Genomic DNA, 15,804 nt, shown 5'->3' with positions numbered 1-15,804 from the left:
TTAATCCTTGCTCTAGTCTTCTCTTTTGGGCTCTCTGATTTCTCGCTTCAAGACGACATAATTTTTAAAGTGTATAAATGCAGTTTCTACATCACATTTGAACATGACACTTAATCAGTCCCCATCATTACATTCTTTGAGTTGTCATTGCTTCTTTGGTAAGTCTGAGCATGCCATTATAAAGATGCTTACTGTTACCATCCCATTTTGGCATGAAATTTTAATGCACAGAGATTGTGAGGTTGTTCAGTACTTGTTGATACGATTCCGCCCCCTGCTCTTTTTTTTTTTCTTTTTTTTTTCTTTTCCCGTTTTTGCTTCTGAGCTTTCTTTTAACTATAATGTCACTCCTCCACTGGCTTGGTTTTCTCTGCTATTTGTGAGTAATTTTACACTGCTATTCCAGTGCTCACTGATTGAGATGCTATTATGTCAATATCCTCATTTAAAATCAGCATTTCACTTTACCCATCTTCATTGCATACATTGGGCTAATTGTCCACTGGCTGGGTAAGCCTCTATTACAGCTATCTTGCACCAGTAGAATAGCACGAACAGACATAGTTAGGTCAAACACTTGGCCAGCTGTCTGTAAATCATTTTTGAATACTAAGAGCTCTTTTGTATTAAATAAAAAAGCCCTGGCAGTGACTTTGCCCCTGCGTCTTAAAAGGCAAATGCAATCCCAGGCAGAAAATTGAGCTACATGAACAAAGGGCATGTTCCCAATGCTGTCTGAAGTAGGAAATATAAAATGGATCAGCTCATTCCAGGCATTTCCACTTGCATTCTGTGAGAAGGCCCATCTCCAAGAAGATCTGGCAAGAGCCAGCAGGAATTGACTGCTGTATCGCTCAGGAGCTCGTTCTCAGTGCTCATCAGTTCAAATGCAACCATTGACTGAAGCAAACTTGTCAGTGACCTTGACTCTGACCTGGTTTATAGAAGCACTTGGGGGAGGAGCAGAAGCAAAGGGGGAATTTTTCATAAGTGGGTAAAAAAAAAAATAATCTCAAACCCTGTGTCTCACTGAAAAACAGAGAAAGGGAGGAGAAATATGAAACCGCAATTACTGAGGAGGAGCTTAAACAATCTCCCAGACTCAAGGAAACTCTCAACGCAGCACTGAACATGTCAGCCACTCCCTGATTAATGCTACCTAAAATAAAAAAAGAAGCCTCTCTCCCCAGTGCAGATACTAAAAGAGGAATTTGATAATATCACAGCTGTAAGAATCACAGAAAGTAGAAGCAGAAAGAAGATGCAAGAGAGCGAGAAAAGAATCCATATTGAGCCACTCTTGTACGCTCAGACCAAAAAAAAAAGTGTGTATTATATAAAGGGAATATTTTCCTCCATTGACAAGGGGTAAATTCTTTGTAGAGATGGCTCTGATTCATCAGCAGGGTGCTGGCAGATGCCCCTAGAAAAATAGAGAACACGGCTGTACATCTTCAAAAAACTATTTTAGGAGTCACTATTTCCTCAGAGGGATATCTGAGTTGTGTTCAGCCCCCTAGGCATGTCCCAGGAAAATACAACCATGTTTTGATGGTAGAGAGGATACTAAAGCTTTGATGGATAATATTTTGATCCAAGGTAAAAGAGAGGAGTTTGACTACAGGCCCTAAAGAGCTGTGGAAAGAGACAGAGCTGCTGAGCTAAAACTAAGAAAGCAACAACGCAAGTTCCATGTAGTAGTAATAAAATACCTGGAAGAAAAGGTAAGGTGTACAGTAGATCACTGCAAAGTGGAGGTCATAACTAACATGTCTGCCCCAAACAAAAAACAGCAGTACAAAGGTTTCTTAGAATGGCAAACTACAGAAAAAAAACAAATGTGTGCCTGATTTAGATGTTTAGAGCAGCAACCTGCAAATGCTACTGCAGATACCCCAAGTCACAGGATGCAAATATTAATACATTTGAGAAACTGAAAGAGTTAACTAAAGGGGTACTTATCTAGATATATTATAGTGAACCACACACTAATTTGTCTACAGTGCTTCAAGCAGGTGTTTTGAGTGTAATGGAGAAGAACAGCTTAGGTACAAACAAAAGCTGACCATCATTGTGTTGAAAAAAAGGAGATTTTGACTTTAGTCTCTGGGATTAGAATGTTTCATTCTTCTTTGGGAGATGAATTTTAGCTGAAACTCTTCCTATTCTAGATACAAACATTACTAAATGGGGATAGCAACAAAACCCAACCAACCAACCAACCAACCAAAGAAACCACAACCTGTGTCAGAGTTTACCACTACAGTGATATGATTAGCACATTGAGTACAGAGAGAAATTTGGTAGCTGTAGACACATTCCCTGGAGAGTCTAGAGTATTTGACAGAAGTATAGTGGAGCATCATTCAGAGCTAGATTATGAACATGTCAGTGTGATCAAAACAAAACAAAACCAACCAAAAAGCCTGTCTAGTTTAGATGAAACACGGCTTGTAATTCCCAGAGCCTTTGCAAAAAATAAAGCTATTAGCAGAGGGTGGCCTGAGCAGCACTCTCCTTCCATGACTATCACTTTAAGAAGGAGATCAGTTCCAGGTAGGACTTCATCTAACGGTGTCAATGATTCCTACCAATGATGCTACCACAGAAATTATATATTAACTTTTATATATACATTTATACATATGAAGATATACGTGTAGGCAGTTTACATGTTGAAAACAAATCGAAGAGAAGGGGCAAAGATCGTAGATTAATTGGAGATGCGAAGGGAATCTGTAGAGGTTACTGAGTCTATTCGACTGCCTCAAAAGGGAATTAACTCTATCTAAACCTTTCCCAATAAATACCTGTCATAAAACCCTCCAGTGGCAAGAATTCAGCATCTCCTGTAAATAATCTATTGTAGTGCCAAACTAGCTCTGCTGCTAGCAAGCTTCTCAGAATATTGTGTGTGTTTAAAGGACCGCGGGAAGTAAGACGCTAAGATCAGAAGCTGCTTTACCAAGCAGAAATAGAGAACATTAGTAGATCAAAAAAGAATGTTTACTCCAGAACAAAGTGCAAGTAGATTTGTTAAAATTGAGTGAAAGAAACTGAGGAATTCTTCTCAACTGTTACTCCCACTCTCATGAGATTGCTTATCAGAAAATACCACAGCTAACAAACTGATCATGCACATCACATTTATTTCTGTCAGCAAATACCCAATGTATTAATATTTAACAATGGGAAGAGTTTAATGGGAATACTTTTAAACAGTCTATATGAAATATAATGTTAGCTAGAGCATTAGTAACTCTTACTATGCTAGCCCAACAGTAAGGTGGGAAATAAAGTCAAAATCCTAAGCACCTACTAGCAAAAGCTACAGAATCAGACACTGATCTGTACATCACATTGTTAAATTACGCCCTAGCAACAGTGAAACAAAGGTTGCCCTTACTACCATTTTGTTCAACAGAGAACTGAAATAAGAACAACATTTGCAATACTAAAAAGTTACACTTCAGTCAATAGGGACTTGCAAGATAGAAGCGGTACAGGGCATTTCTACAATGTCAACAAACTGGCACAAACACAAACATTACCACAGAAAGCAGCCACAGGGTTATCATAGTTGAACACATACTGCATAAGAAGAGGTAATATCTCTTCTAATTTCAGGAGGGGAGAAATAAGAGGCAGCATGTTGGCCATTTTGCCTGAGAAGAACTCATAACATGCACTATATTAGGTTGAGAATTATTGGCAAAAAATGTTGCCTGATGATAGCTGTTTTGGTGTCTGAGTGAAAACCATCAGGTACAAATGACAACCCGGGATATCTGAGGGACTATCTGAACATCACTTCCTAGTAGGTTGTTAAGATTCAATATCGTGTTAACAATGATTATTCATTACTATTGTGTTGTTTAGCTGGGGAAGGAAGTCTAAGAGCTCTGCTAATAGCACAATGGAGCCAGGTAGCGTGTTACGCTACAGATCTCATTACCCTATATTAATCTGTTATGACTCCATATACCAGATGATGCAGACCTCAGCTGATTTGTTTGGCTCTGAGTGATTTCTGAGCAATACCAAACCCCAAACCACAGCCTTTCCAAACATTTATTAACATCCAAACTGGCTTCAGCTGGAATGAGAATCAGCTTATAATTTTCCAGTGAAACATATTCCACTTTGCTGCTCCAAATTATAACAGGAGCAGGGGAGGTGATGAGGGAAAAGAAGAATTTTTGAACAGAAAACAATTGCTTCCAGTCATTCAAATGTTGGATTAGATAATACTACTTGTGGGCTTATAGTATAAGAAGCCTAAGTGTACAATTTTGATGTGAAACTCTTGCAAAATCTGTTATTATACTTTATTTGTCAACTATCCAGTATCACATTGATGATAATACTAATAACATCATTTCACAAGACGAGTGGAAGTAGAGTCTCTAAGATTGACACAATATGCAGGACTGACAAAAATAAAATTTATGTCATGCTCCAGCAAAGTACGTGCATCTTGGAGACCAGCTGCATTTTTCTTAATGGGGAGTTGTCTTGTGAAGAGTGTAGCACTGCCAAAGGCAGAGAGGATGGGAGCTCACTAAAGCAATGCTGCCATTAGGGATAGTTGCAAGCTGTAAAATATCAGTTACAGGTTTCTAAGTCTTCATTTTGTGACCTAGTTTTCCATGGAACAAGAATGCTTCCCTCAAAATATGGCACTGCCTTTATAACCAGGTACACTAGGAAAAAAAAAAAATATCCTGATTTCCATCACTACAACAGTTCAGGATAATGAAGAAAGTTGCAGGATGGATGTGCAGCACATGGAGCACTCCCACATCACCACACTTTGAACATGGCTCCTGCACAGTCAAAACTACTGTCCTTGATAGTACGCTTTAGGTGCTGCTACTGAAGACCTAGAAAAGAAGTAGGTTGAACAACAGCATTGACTTTCACCAGTCTAAACAGCGTCTGAAGACAACACCAGTCAGTCAGAGCAGCATGCAGAAGGGCAGCAACTAAGGGCCTACGTCAAGCATTAACATCTGAATTGCATCTTTGAAAGAGATGGGGAGTGGTCTGGAGTGGTAAGAACATGTGTAATCTCCTGACAGGGATGAACAGAGATCAGTACCAGAATGGGAAAAACAGGTGAAAAGAAAGTCTGTGAGCACAGGGGAGGGCTGAGCCTGTACTCTTTGGCAATGATGATGGGAAAACCTAGAGAAACCACTTTGCTAAGTAATACAATCAACTCTAACAAGTTACAGATTGTCAGAGAGAGAATGTGTTTCCCTTCAACTGGCTATGCTAACCTGCTTCACACACCACTCAACATTCAACCTCACCTGCTTTCTAGTATCTGGGTTTATCAGCAGAGAAAGCAACAGACTGGAACTCAGAGGTCAGCTCAGGCCTTTTCCCCAGGCCAAGGTATCTCTACTGTCTTCATGAAGTAGTGAAGGTGCATGATGTACTGAGGGGAGCCAACCCTAATGAAGGATATCCATCTGCCTCTAAGGAAGGGTCTAGAGATAGATGATAACAGAACCAGAAGAGTGTATGTTCAGTATGTTTGGAAGAAAGTAGATATATTATTTTTTATGGAGAGGAATGTAGTCATCTGCTGAAGAATCCAGATTTACATTGGCTTATCAGACAAACATTAATTCATCTGTAGTCTTACTGCTTGCACACCCAAGCCTACCTGGATTGAAAACAAGGCCTCCTCAGAGACAGGAAGATTGGAAACGTATGCTTTTGTTCAAGTCAAAGCCTGCACATGGGATCTTAAAAAAACCTTCTCAAAAACATAAAAGGTGTCATTCAGCCTTAAATATCCCCCCACCCATGCCTGCAGTATTATGTTTACTCATCCTTTCTTATTATTAATTCTGTTGTCAGCAGATACCCACAAAGCCCACAGGCAAAGTGTCTCTTTCCTTCCCTCACACCAGTCCACAGCAATAGCAGATTGCCATACTCTATCAGTTAATTCATCAGCTTTTGTGGCAGATGTCTGTGTGGTGGATCTAAAGGTTCCAGCCCAGCAGATGACTCAGATTTCAGCACGCTGGGGCCCCATTTCAGCTGTATGCTTTGAATCAATGAAAACTTTCACCCAGAACAGTATTAAAAGTATGTAAAGGCTGCAACATCAGGCACTCCAAAGTCAGGAATGGAAACAGAAAAGTTGCCTATGCAGAAATAATTTAAGACTTTGGTATATGTGTGCATGACAAAGGAGATGATAATTAATGAGCACACCCCAAGTGGGTGGTTTTTTGTTGTTTTTCATCAGGTCTCCAGCTCACTCAGGGCACAAGGTGAACAGTGTCTAACATAGTAATCATTTGCATGTAGGACTCCAGCTTCAGTGACAACAGGACGTGGAAAACAGGCAGAATAGAAGAAAGATGGATGCAAGAAGACAAAGTACAGTGTTGCAATGAGAGTGCCTGGGAGCACTGCATCCCATCTCTGCATTTTCATTTGAGGGGGGCAAATCACTTGAAACAGATTCTTCCCAAGCAGTCCGTTGCTGCCTATTCCTTGTCTTCTAGGTCCTAAGAACTCCAAATGACAGAAATAGTCTATTCCAATCTTCCTTGGGGAAGGAAGGGGTAGAAACGAGACAGTGAACTTATCAAGCCTTGGTGAATGACATGAAAGAAATCTGATCCCAAGCATCTTAAATTATCTATCTCAAATGAGTAGGTACTTCTGATCATAACTGTCTCTGCCTCTGTTTCCTATCCATACAAGGATAACATATTTGTCTCTCACAGGGGTCCCCCCAAAAATAATTAATGCTTCTGAAATGCTTCCAGGGTATAGCAACGAGCAAAACAAAAAAGCCCACGAGGAGATTAACAATTCCATCCTCAGAGCAGGACCTGAATAGCGCACAGTAAATACAGGACAGGGCTGCACAATGAACACTGAAGCTAAAACAAAATGCTGAATAGCTGCTTATTATGTGAAAGTTTTCCATTTGGAGAACTCAGTGAGGCAGGGGTCTAGCTGAGAGAATAACATGAGCCCCTATGATTAAAGACCATATCACAATGCACATACTCAAGGGGACTGAGCTGACACTGAACACGCTACCTAAGTTCACTCATTAAATCTGTTTTAGAGTGCATTTGCTTGTCAGGAAAAGTGCTGGATGGCCAGACGAAACCTGTCCAACAATCGAGCAGTTCTACTGCTCTCTCTGGCTCTGAGGCTTCATGTTATCCCAGAGATAAGGACTGTTTGATCTCCACAGACCATCCGTATCTTGAGCTTGCCAGTGCCGAGCACTTGATCCCCAGTCCAAAACATTTAAGCACCTGCTTAACTGTAAGCACACAAGGAACACTGCTGAACTCAATCAGATTGTTCAGGTGTTTAAATTTACCTGCGCATATATGCTTTACTAGATTCCTTACCTAGACATTTGTTCTCCAAACAGCTCTCTGCATGAAGTGTGTTATCATGCCCAAGCAGAACTTCCTGACCCCACAGTTCAGCTGTTGGAACAGCTCATATGAACATCCTTTGATGTACTTCAGAAAAAAGTCAGCTGAGTTGGTTTAAACAATACATTCATGCTCTGAGGTAATTCCACTAACCTGCTCCAGCATGGACAGGGGAACCATCTACACGTATCATCTGGTGGAGAGGTGCGAAGGCAGTGATGTCTGGCATACGGGCAGGGAAAGGTACTTAAGAACAGAAATATCTTCAGCCAACAACACATGATCTAGAAGAGCAAGTCTGTCACTTGAGTCTCATCTGCAAGACTGACACCACTAGAAACAGCTGAGAATATCCCCTCACTTCACATAGGCCAACACAATGACGGTGACATACCATCAGGGGTGATTTGTTTCAAAATCGGTGACATGGAGATCAAAAGCTGCCTATCGTTCTCCGATTTCTTGACTCATCCACTCCCTCCTAAAGATGATATGGTCATTATGAAATTTGAAACACTTTAAAAATAAAATAAGTGCACTTTGTAAAACCCAGAAGAACAGAGAACCACAGGTGCTTTAGTTTATTTTTATACAGTAGCTACAGTAAACACTCAGTCTTGGACCCCTCAGTGCTGGAATCACTGTAGCTATGGCATTGTGTGCACCTCATACCCACTTCACTTATTTCTATGTCAGTGATCCTCCTCCCTCCAGAATGAATTTTTTTCAAAGGAAACAGCTTATCTTCCATACTGCAGCAGCAGAAGAAAAATCCTCCTATACAGCAATATTTAATATGTGGTTTTATGCTCTTATGGCAGCTAATTTTCCTTAAATGATTTAAGGGAATGAATACATCTAAAAGGCCTGCACTGAGCCATTCTGCAAAAGCAACATGAAGCTGAACTTCCTCTGTTTTAAACAATCCAATCTCTTGTGGGCAGCTCCTCATGGCAGATCTTGTCTAGAATGGGAGGGATGAAGGTTATTTTTTTATTACATTATTTTGCAGGGAACCTTACTTTGCATTTTATTTCATTTCCTATTCCCCAGTGTGGGGAGACTTCAGGTGAGAAGAGGGTGACAGAACAGACATGTTCAAATGCATAATCCCTGATCTGTCGCAGTTTGACAACAGCCCCCCTGCAACTGGTTCACCTACGCATGCAGCCAAGCATCTATCATGTGTTACTCATCTAAAAGTTACACTCTGCACCTGGACAGTACTAAAAGCCTGAAGTGATTCAAAGCAGGTTTTTATTTTGGCACTCTGTCAGGAGGGGAGGGGTGGGGTTTTTATCTCAAGTACTTAATAAAACCAGTCACTGCTAAAGCAGGATGGCACACGTACAGTCCCATGCCCTCTCTCTGAGGCAGCTGGCATGGTTTCCCCTTTTGTTCCAGCACTTTGGATATGGACTTTTCATACAAATATTACTTGGATCAGAGGGACTAAGAATCTGGTATTGCCTGAAAAAAACAATAATCCTTTATACTGCATTGTATTGCTGAGGGTCTCTAAAACTGTCAGAAAGGCTGGTATTGACTAGGGGATGATAAAACCAGACAAGAAGGTTTTTTGGTGAGCAGCTAATTTACTGAGAAATGAAACTCTGAAGAGCCACCTGAACTTTGCTGGTAGTTTAATCCAAAAAAAGATTCCTAAATAGTATTTAAAAAAAAATTAAATAACCCTGAAAATGAAATGTTACATTTGTGTTTGAAAGGCTCCTTTTTCTTTCTCTTGGAAGGAAATGGACTGGAACTGGTTCATCTCACATTGATCACTGGGGAGGGGTGGGAAACAGAGAGATGGAGGAAAAAAAAGATTTCCATTTCAGACCAACTCTGACCAAACATTTCTTTTGATTTTTCATTTTAGCCACCACAGCAAATAAATTCATTCTTCACACATAGGGCACCTGGAAACTGCCAGCTTTTCAAAGCTTCCCAGAAATGGGACAAAGCTGAAAAGAATTTTTTTCCCCCTAAGAATAGCTTTATTTTACTGACAGTGACTTTTAATAGTGCCAGAATTTGTTCCTTTACGAGCTAGAAACATTCCCCTATACCCAACTTTCTTGTAATGTTTAAGGACCTCTTTATCCTTGGAAAAACAAAACTTTCTTCTTAAACAAAGCAGCCTGCATGCTGTCTCCATCATCTAGAAGGACAACTGTCTTGCTATTTGGGGTAGGAAACAGAGGAAAGACCAGACTGGCTGTAAACCTCCTTTCTTTACTTTCCATCATCATCACTCTAATACAGCAGGGGTTAGGAGCCTTGGTTACAGGCACAATGCTAGGTGCTGCACAAACAGAACAGAAAGACAAATTCTGTGCCAAACAATTAACAGTCTAAGAAAATATTTTCCATGCAATTGGATTCCACTCCATATGTAAGGACCTTATCCATTAACCTATCTTCCTTGTACCTAAGCCCCTTCTGTACCAGTATTACTACTAGCTGGAAGATAAAAAGTCCAATTAAGATGCACTGGGAGAACCAGGAGTTAAATTAAAGGAGCTCTTATCCTATACATGATGTAGCCAGGGGTAAGAAACCTCTTTCTTTATTAGCAAGGCAAACCAGGTCCTTTTTCACACTAACAGAAAGAAAAAAAAAAATTGGCAAAACTTCAGGGAATTAAAGATCCAAATGCCCTCTCCATAATAGGAAGTAAAAAGAAAGGACAAATACTAGGAATTCCATACAGAAAATATAATCATCTATAAAATCTCCTCTTATTTTTTGGTAGTGATTTTTTCCTACCCATCTCCATCTTTGTTCAGCAGTTTTTCTTAGGTGCCATGTTCAATAATCCTTTTGCGCTTTGATGTCAAACATTCAATAGTTGTCTGCCTCCCTCCCACTCCTCTTCTCCATATTCTCTGCAATCCATCTCCTCTGATTAGCTAAGATTTCACCTTCAAGAACACCTCTGCTTCTCCGAGTGAGCATGAGTGTGTGCGTGTGTGTTTATATAATATTTGCAAATATTATCCCCCTCCTGCTCTGCACGCTACATAGCAACCCCTGCCGGAGCTCTGGATTAAACATCAATGCCATTCAGTAATTCAATTTGGGGGGCCTGCTGTTTTGAATCCAGCTCAGGACATCACGAGAGCAGCTTGATTGAATTTAGGCCCTGCTTTCAGAATTATTCCATTTTTAATCTGAGCTGAACTTCATTTCACTTGCTCTCTCCACTCTGATGCTTCCTATGAGAAAAGACACAAATGTTCCCTGATCTCATGCAGTGGGGTGGTGTTTGATTACTTCTCTCTTATTTTGGTTTGCCACTGGATTAAGCCACATCGGAGTTACTGGCACCTTGCATAACCCTGCAGCGGGAGAGAGTCGGTACCTCAGCAAGTGGCTGTTCTGGCATCACCTTTCCCCACTCACCGGATTGTTGTACATCTCAATGATGAGCTGTTTCACTCCGTGCAGTGTGGGATGAGCCCAAGGAGATGGATTTGCCCAGTGCCGGTTTAAATCAAACCCCATCAGGGAGCACCTGCACACACAAAAATACAACATACACAAAGGACATATATGGGCTGCAGCCTCTTCTGGCCTCAGCTGCAGAATTAGGGCTATATTCTGCAGCTTATGTATTTAAACAAGTTATTCTCATGGAAAAAACAAAAGCAAATGCTCCCCCAAGGACGAGGAAAGCCTGCAGCAATGGCCACTTTTAGAAATAACGTGAACAGCAGAGTATCGACTGACACATCTTTGGTCATTCAGCCTTCTTCCCCTCCACAGTACATATGCTCACTCTATCCTTTGCCTTTTGCCAGCTTGCCACTCTGGCACTGGAAGAGCCTGCTTGGCCTTCAAGGTTCCCTTCTCTTGAAAAGAAGGGGGTCTAGCTGGGGGTCTATATCTATGAGGATGATTCATAAACTGCATCACCAGGCATTTACTTTGCCCTCAGTCAGGCCTTGACTCAGCAAAGCTGTTAAGAGCATTGAAATCAATGGCTATTAAGTATGTGCTTAAGGGATTTAAAGCGTGAATGTAACTGTTCCACTAACCCAGGGCCTCAGTCTCTTCCCCTCCTGCAATTGCCTACACAAAAGTTACCCAGCTAAGACACTAAGTTAAAATGCTTATTGGCCATCAAATCTTGTGGGCATTGAAGTATGTATGCCACCTTGGCTTCTCCTTCCTGCCCTGACTCATACCCCTCTCAGTACACTGTCTTGAGTTTGATTCTGCTGCTCCCAGTCCCACAGAGTAATATCCCATTCTTTGTGAAGTCATATTGAAACTCAATGGGCTGTTGGCAGAGTGAACACAGAAGAAATTAAAAAGCTGGAAGTGGCACAAATAGGAGGGGGAAGTCATGTCCCTTGCTTACTGCAGAGATCACCTAGACAATCTGTGGCCACTGATACAAGCAGGGAGAGAAGTCCCTTCTGTTGTCCCGAGCTGAGCTTGGGACCAATGGATCTTGGGTAGATCTTGCTCAGGAATTCTATGAAAGATCACACAAATAATAAAAGCCCAGGCAGAGATGCAACTTCCTCTATATTTAAAACAAAACAAAAAAAAATCAACCTCACTGCTAAGCGTTAAAGCTTCTTGAGAAGAGAAGAGCTTTCATTGATCCCTGGTCTATTATGAGAATGTCTGTTCAGCCTTAATCTTTTCAACACACCTATGCAAACAATAGAGATGTGCTCCAATAGTGCTATCCTTTGACAAAAATTCTAAGAATCTGATGACCAAAAACCATAAGTTTAATTGGCAAAAAGAAAGGAAAATGCCTCACTTCTCTAACAGCTGAAACAAATGATTGCATGCACCAAACCCAAATAAAAACTAAGACAGAGAGGTGAAATGCTAAGAAAAGTGAGGGGATGAAACCAGAAGATTAAATTCATTTCCAAAAATTATGAATTAATATTTTCCTATGAGCCAAAAAATACAAAGTTAACGGGACATTCTTCTGTAAAAATTCTTATGTGAAGCTAAGCAGGCAGGAGCTGCCTTGCTCCTTGGCCTTAAACAACCCAACCATCAGGCTGTCTGGGAGTTCAAACACCCACATGCCAGCTCTGCAACTCCATCACTGCTGACTTGGTGTACCGATGAGCCGGACGGCTCGCTGTGGTGGAGAAAGTTACTTCCTTGTCTTGGTGGTCACTTGTCTGCTTGTCTAGAGAACAGATGGATTTCTCCTCTGGACACTCCAACAGCTACAATTCCACAGACAACTCTGAAAGTTGTCTCCATCCCACTATAAAGCAAACCACATCATATAAGATTATTCTCTCTCTTTTTTTTTTTTGTCTTCACGTAAACTCTCTCCACTCAGTTCTACTAAATCCTATCTTCTTTTGAACTCACAGACATTAATATAAAATCAGAAGTACTTCCAGAGACATAGGTGGAATTACACTGGGATAAAACTGGTATAAGAGCAGAATCACAGGAATGAGTTTTTCATTTAACAGACACAGAAACTGTGGTGATCATCATTACTTTTACTGTATTTTGGCACAGTTCCCAAGAAAACACCATGCTCACTCTACAGGATAACTTTCTTAAGAGATCAGAACCGGAAATTGTATCCCCTCGTATGGTTAATGTGTCCCATTTACATTTTGGTTTAAGAATATTTAAAACTAATAACACTACAGAAAACAAGTATATTTTGATTCCATTATGTTCATCTCCAAAGCACATTGAAGTGGCCAAGCTACAGAGCACCGAAAGCAAATTTTAAATTCAAACATGGATTGTCAATATTAAATTTGGGGTTTGGGACTTTTTAGATAAGTTTATATAAGTCATCCCTATAGGGAACAGAAGTAAGCAATATCTAATTTCTGTAAGATACTAAGGCATTGTGATTTGCAATATTTGAATTTGCCATGAACGTCTGGTTAGTGATGAATCTCATAGTTCATTTCAAGCAACAAGAACAGTTGAAAATAGTTGTCTTTACTTGAGAAGACTTTATAAACAGAAGGAATCAATGCTTGACAAACAAGTTAGTAATTTGGGAAGCTCCTCTGAGTTCTATTTAATAGGAACCCAAATTAATTTCCAAATATCATTTAGCTAGTCTTTGATGTGGTATATCACATCTTTATCAATGTAACAACAATTAATTAAATTTCTGATGTAGGCATTGCTATTTCTTTCCAGTCTGGGAACAGTGTAAAATTTTATTTTTTCCCCCTGTTTTTAAGTCTTTTTTCTTTCCTTTTTGCCTAAAGACAAATTTGTATCTACCACATTCTCTCTTTATTCATCTGTTGCAAACTTGTCTCTCTAAGGAAACATCAAGTTGTGTTCCTTGGTACTTGAGATTTGATTATTGACTCTATTACATGTAGAACTGTCTCCCAAAGCTCACGTATATCAGGACATGACCAAAACATACGGTAAGAGTCTCCCACATGCCTATTACAGATCCTGCATTCATTATATTCTCTTGCTCCCAGATGATGCAATCTCCCTTGTGACTAATACCTCCAGTGCAAGAACTTGAACGGGATAACTTAAAAATTGCATCTTGCACTGCTTTTTAATTCCCCCTACCATCTTAAACCAGCCCATTTCTAGTACACGTTGCTTGCTACTTCCATTGCTTAACTGTTTACCTGCTGCTTCAAGCACTGGGTAGGCAAAGTAGAAATGTAGGTATTCTCTGGAAACAGCAGCTCTACAATAGGAAACAACTGTGTTCCAATATAATACAGGATCTTTTAATATTTAAGACCAGCTTTCTTACTCAGACTGCAAGTGTTGTCATTGGCTTCAGTATGGTTCCTCATGTGACTATCAGTGTTCCCCAAATTTAGAAAGGGCCTCCAAATCTGTCTTATACAGATTAAGTTTATTTTGTGCAGTAAATAAACTAATGTGTTCAGTACAAAATTAACAAGGGGAAAAAACCCCAAATTATATCAAAGGACTGTTTAAGGATGATCTTTGAAAGGGGATATGGAAGAGACCAAAACAGGACACATTAGAGACTCCAGGAGGTGCAAGGGAAGACAAAAGCAGCTTCAAAATTAGTGAGGGCTGGAGCAGGTGAAGGTTTCCAGATTAAGGGCACTGGAGAATACCCCATTCCATGAGGTTTAATGGCCATGCCCATGAATGATCTTATAAATGTGGCAGGTAATATTGACATGGAGCCAGATAAGAATGACGTGCTGGCACAGACTCTCATAGGTTAGAAAAAAGTATAATCAGAAGTAGGTGAGCTTTCTACAGCAAGAAAAGTAGCAAGCTGCTACTGTTACCTGATTGTGGTCTTCATTCATACTGTGAAAACCTGGATTGTGTGTCAAAAAGTCATTGCCGCCACAAAAAATGACATGTATGTAATTTAAAATATTGAAGCCATTAACAATTGTTTGAATTTTGGATTATGCTTCTTAGGGTTTGCTAGATATACAGACCACATACTATGTTTCTGCTTTGTGATTGAATGTACATTTAAATCAGGTTCTGTGATTATACTTGTTGAATTATAATTGGCGTTTCACAAATGTTCTCCAGCCTTTTTCTAAAATTTCTGTTTTCTATAAGTAGATAAATTTATTACAGTGTTTATAAATTTACATAAACAGAGTGCAAATTCAGTCAAAGCAAATGAGTTTCAAAACTGAAATGGAAACTGAAACATTTTGCAGTATTCATCCCTCCCTACTTGGGAGACAGCCAGATCTCAAGAGGTTACCAGCTCAACTCAGTAAAACCAAAGACGTTCAGACCAGCATTCAGCTTGCTGGGCAATTATCTGGACAGAACCTCCCTGCCTCTCGGGGCTTAACTCATCATTGGTTTTAAGGATTTCTTACGCAGCTGCTTTAATGAAAACATCCTTGTCCCTTTCTAGAACTGAGGAAGGTTTAGTACCAAGGCCTATGCTGGATTTATTTTTAGGGCTGCTTCCTATTCTTTCAAGTTGTGCCTCTTCTTTCTGGAATCTCCAAGTTATAGAAACCTCCAGGAACTCTGTCTTCCTTTCACTTCAGTTCTCCCTCTCCTGTCCGTTTTTCCTACTATGTGAGTCTAAGTCTCTCACTAACAGACCCATTTCCACAAGGTGAGATACGGAGAATAATGGAGGAAAGGAGTTAAAGAAATCCTTTTTCATGGCATATGATTTATTACAAAGAGAACTCTACACTCTTCCCTTCAGCTTTGTAAGGTTGCGTTGGTTCATTGGATCAGTACCAGGTGAATCTCCAGATAATACTGCACACAAAGCCAGGGAGTTCAAATCCACAAATGGCACTACCAACAGGGTTAGGATTTGAAATTGAAAAGGTTGTGGGAGGAGGGGGTGCACTCACTTTTTTTTTCCTCAGGCTTATTGCAATAAGAGTGGAGACAGAGG

The 15,804-nt window shown here is 40.2% G+C and overlaps 1 protein-coding gene across 2 annotated transcripts in view; it reads right to left on the bottom strand.

Moving 5' to 3' along the window:
- Window positions 1-15,804, bottom strand: part of LOC143161327 (BEN domain-containing protein 5) — a 987,131-nt gene that overhangs the window by 152,773 nt on the left and 818,554 nt on the right. For both annotated transcript variants that reach the window (XM_076340237.1, XM_076340238.1), the window contains exon 9: window positions 10,839-10,950. In XM_076340237.1, coding sequence (XP_076196352.1) covers window positions 10,839-10,950 — 112 coding nt within the window. The remainder of the gene's footprint in view (window positions 1-10,838; window positions 10,951-15,804) is intronic.

This window comes from Aptenodytes patagonicus, chromosome 5, assembly GCF_965638725.1.
Source record: "Aptenodytes patagonicus chromosome 5, bAptPat1.pri.cur, whole genome shotgun sequence".
In the NCBI taxonomy this organism is placed as follows: Eukaryota; Metazoa; Chordata; class Aves; order Sphenisciformes; family Spheniscidae; genus Aptenodytes; species Aptenodytes patagonicus.
The sequence above is the reverse complement of the archived record's forward strand: the minus strand, read 5'-3'. Positions and strand labels throughout refer to the sequence as shown.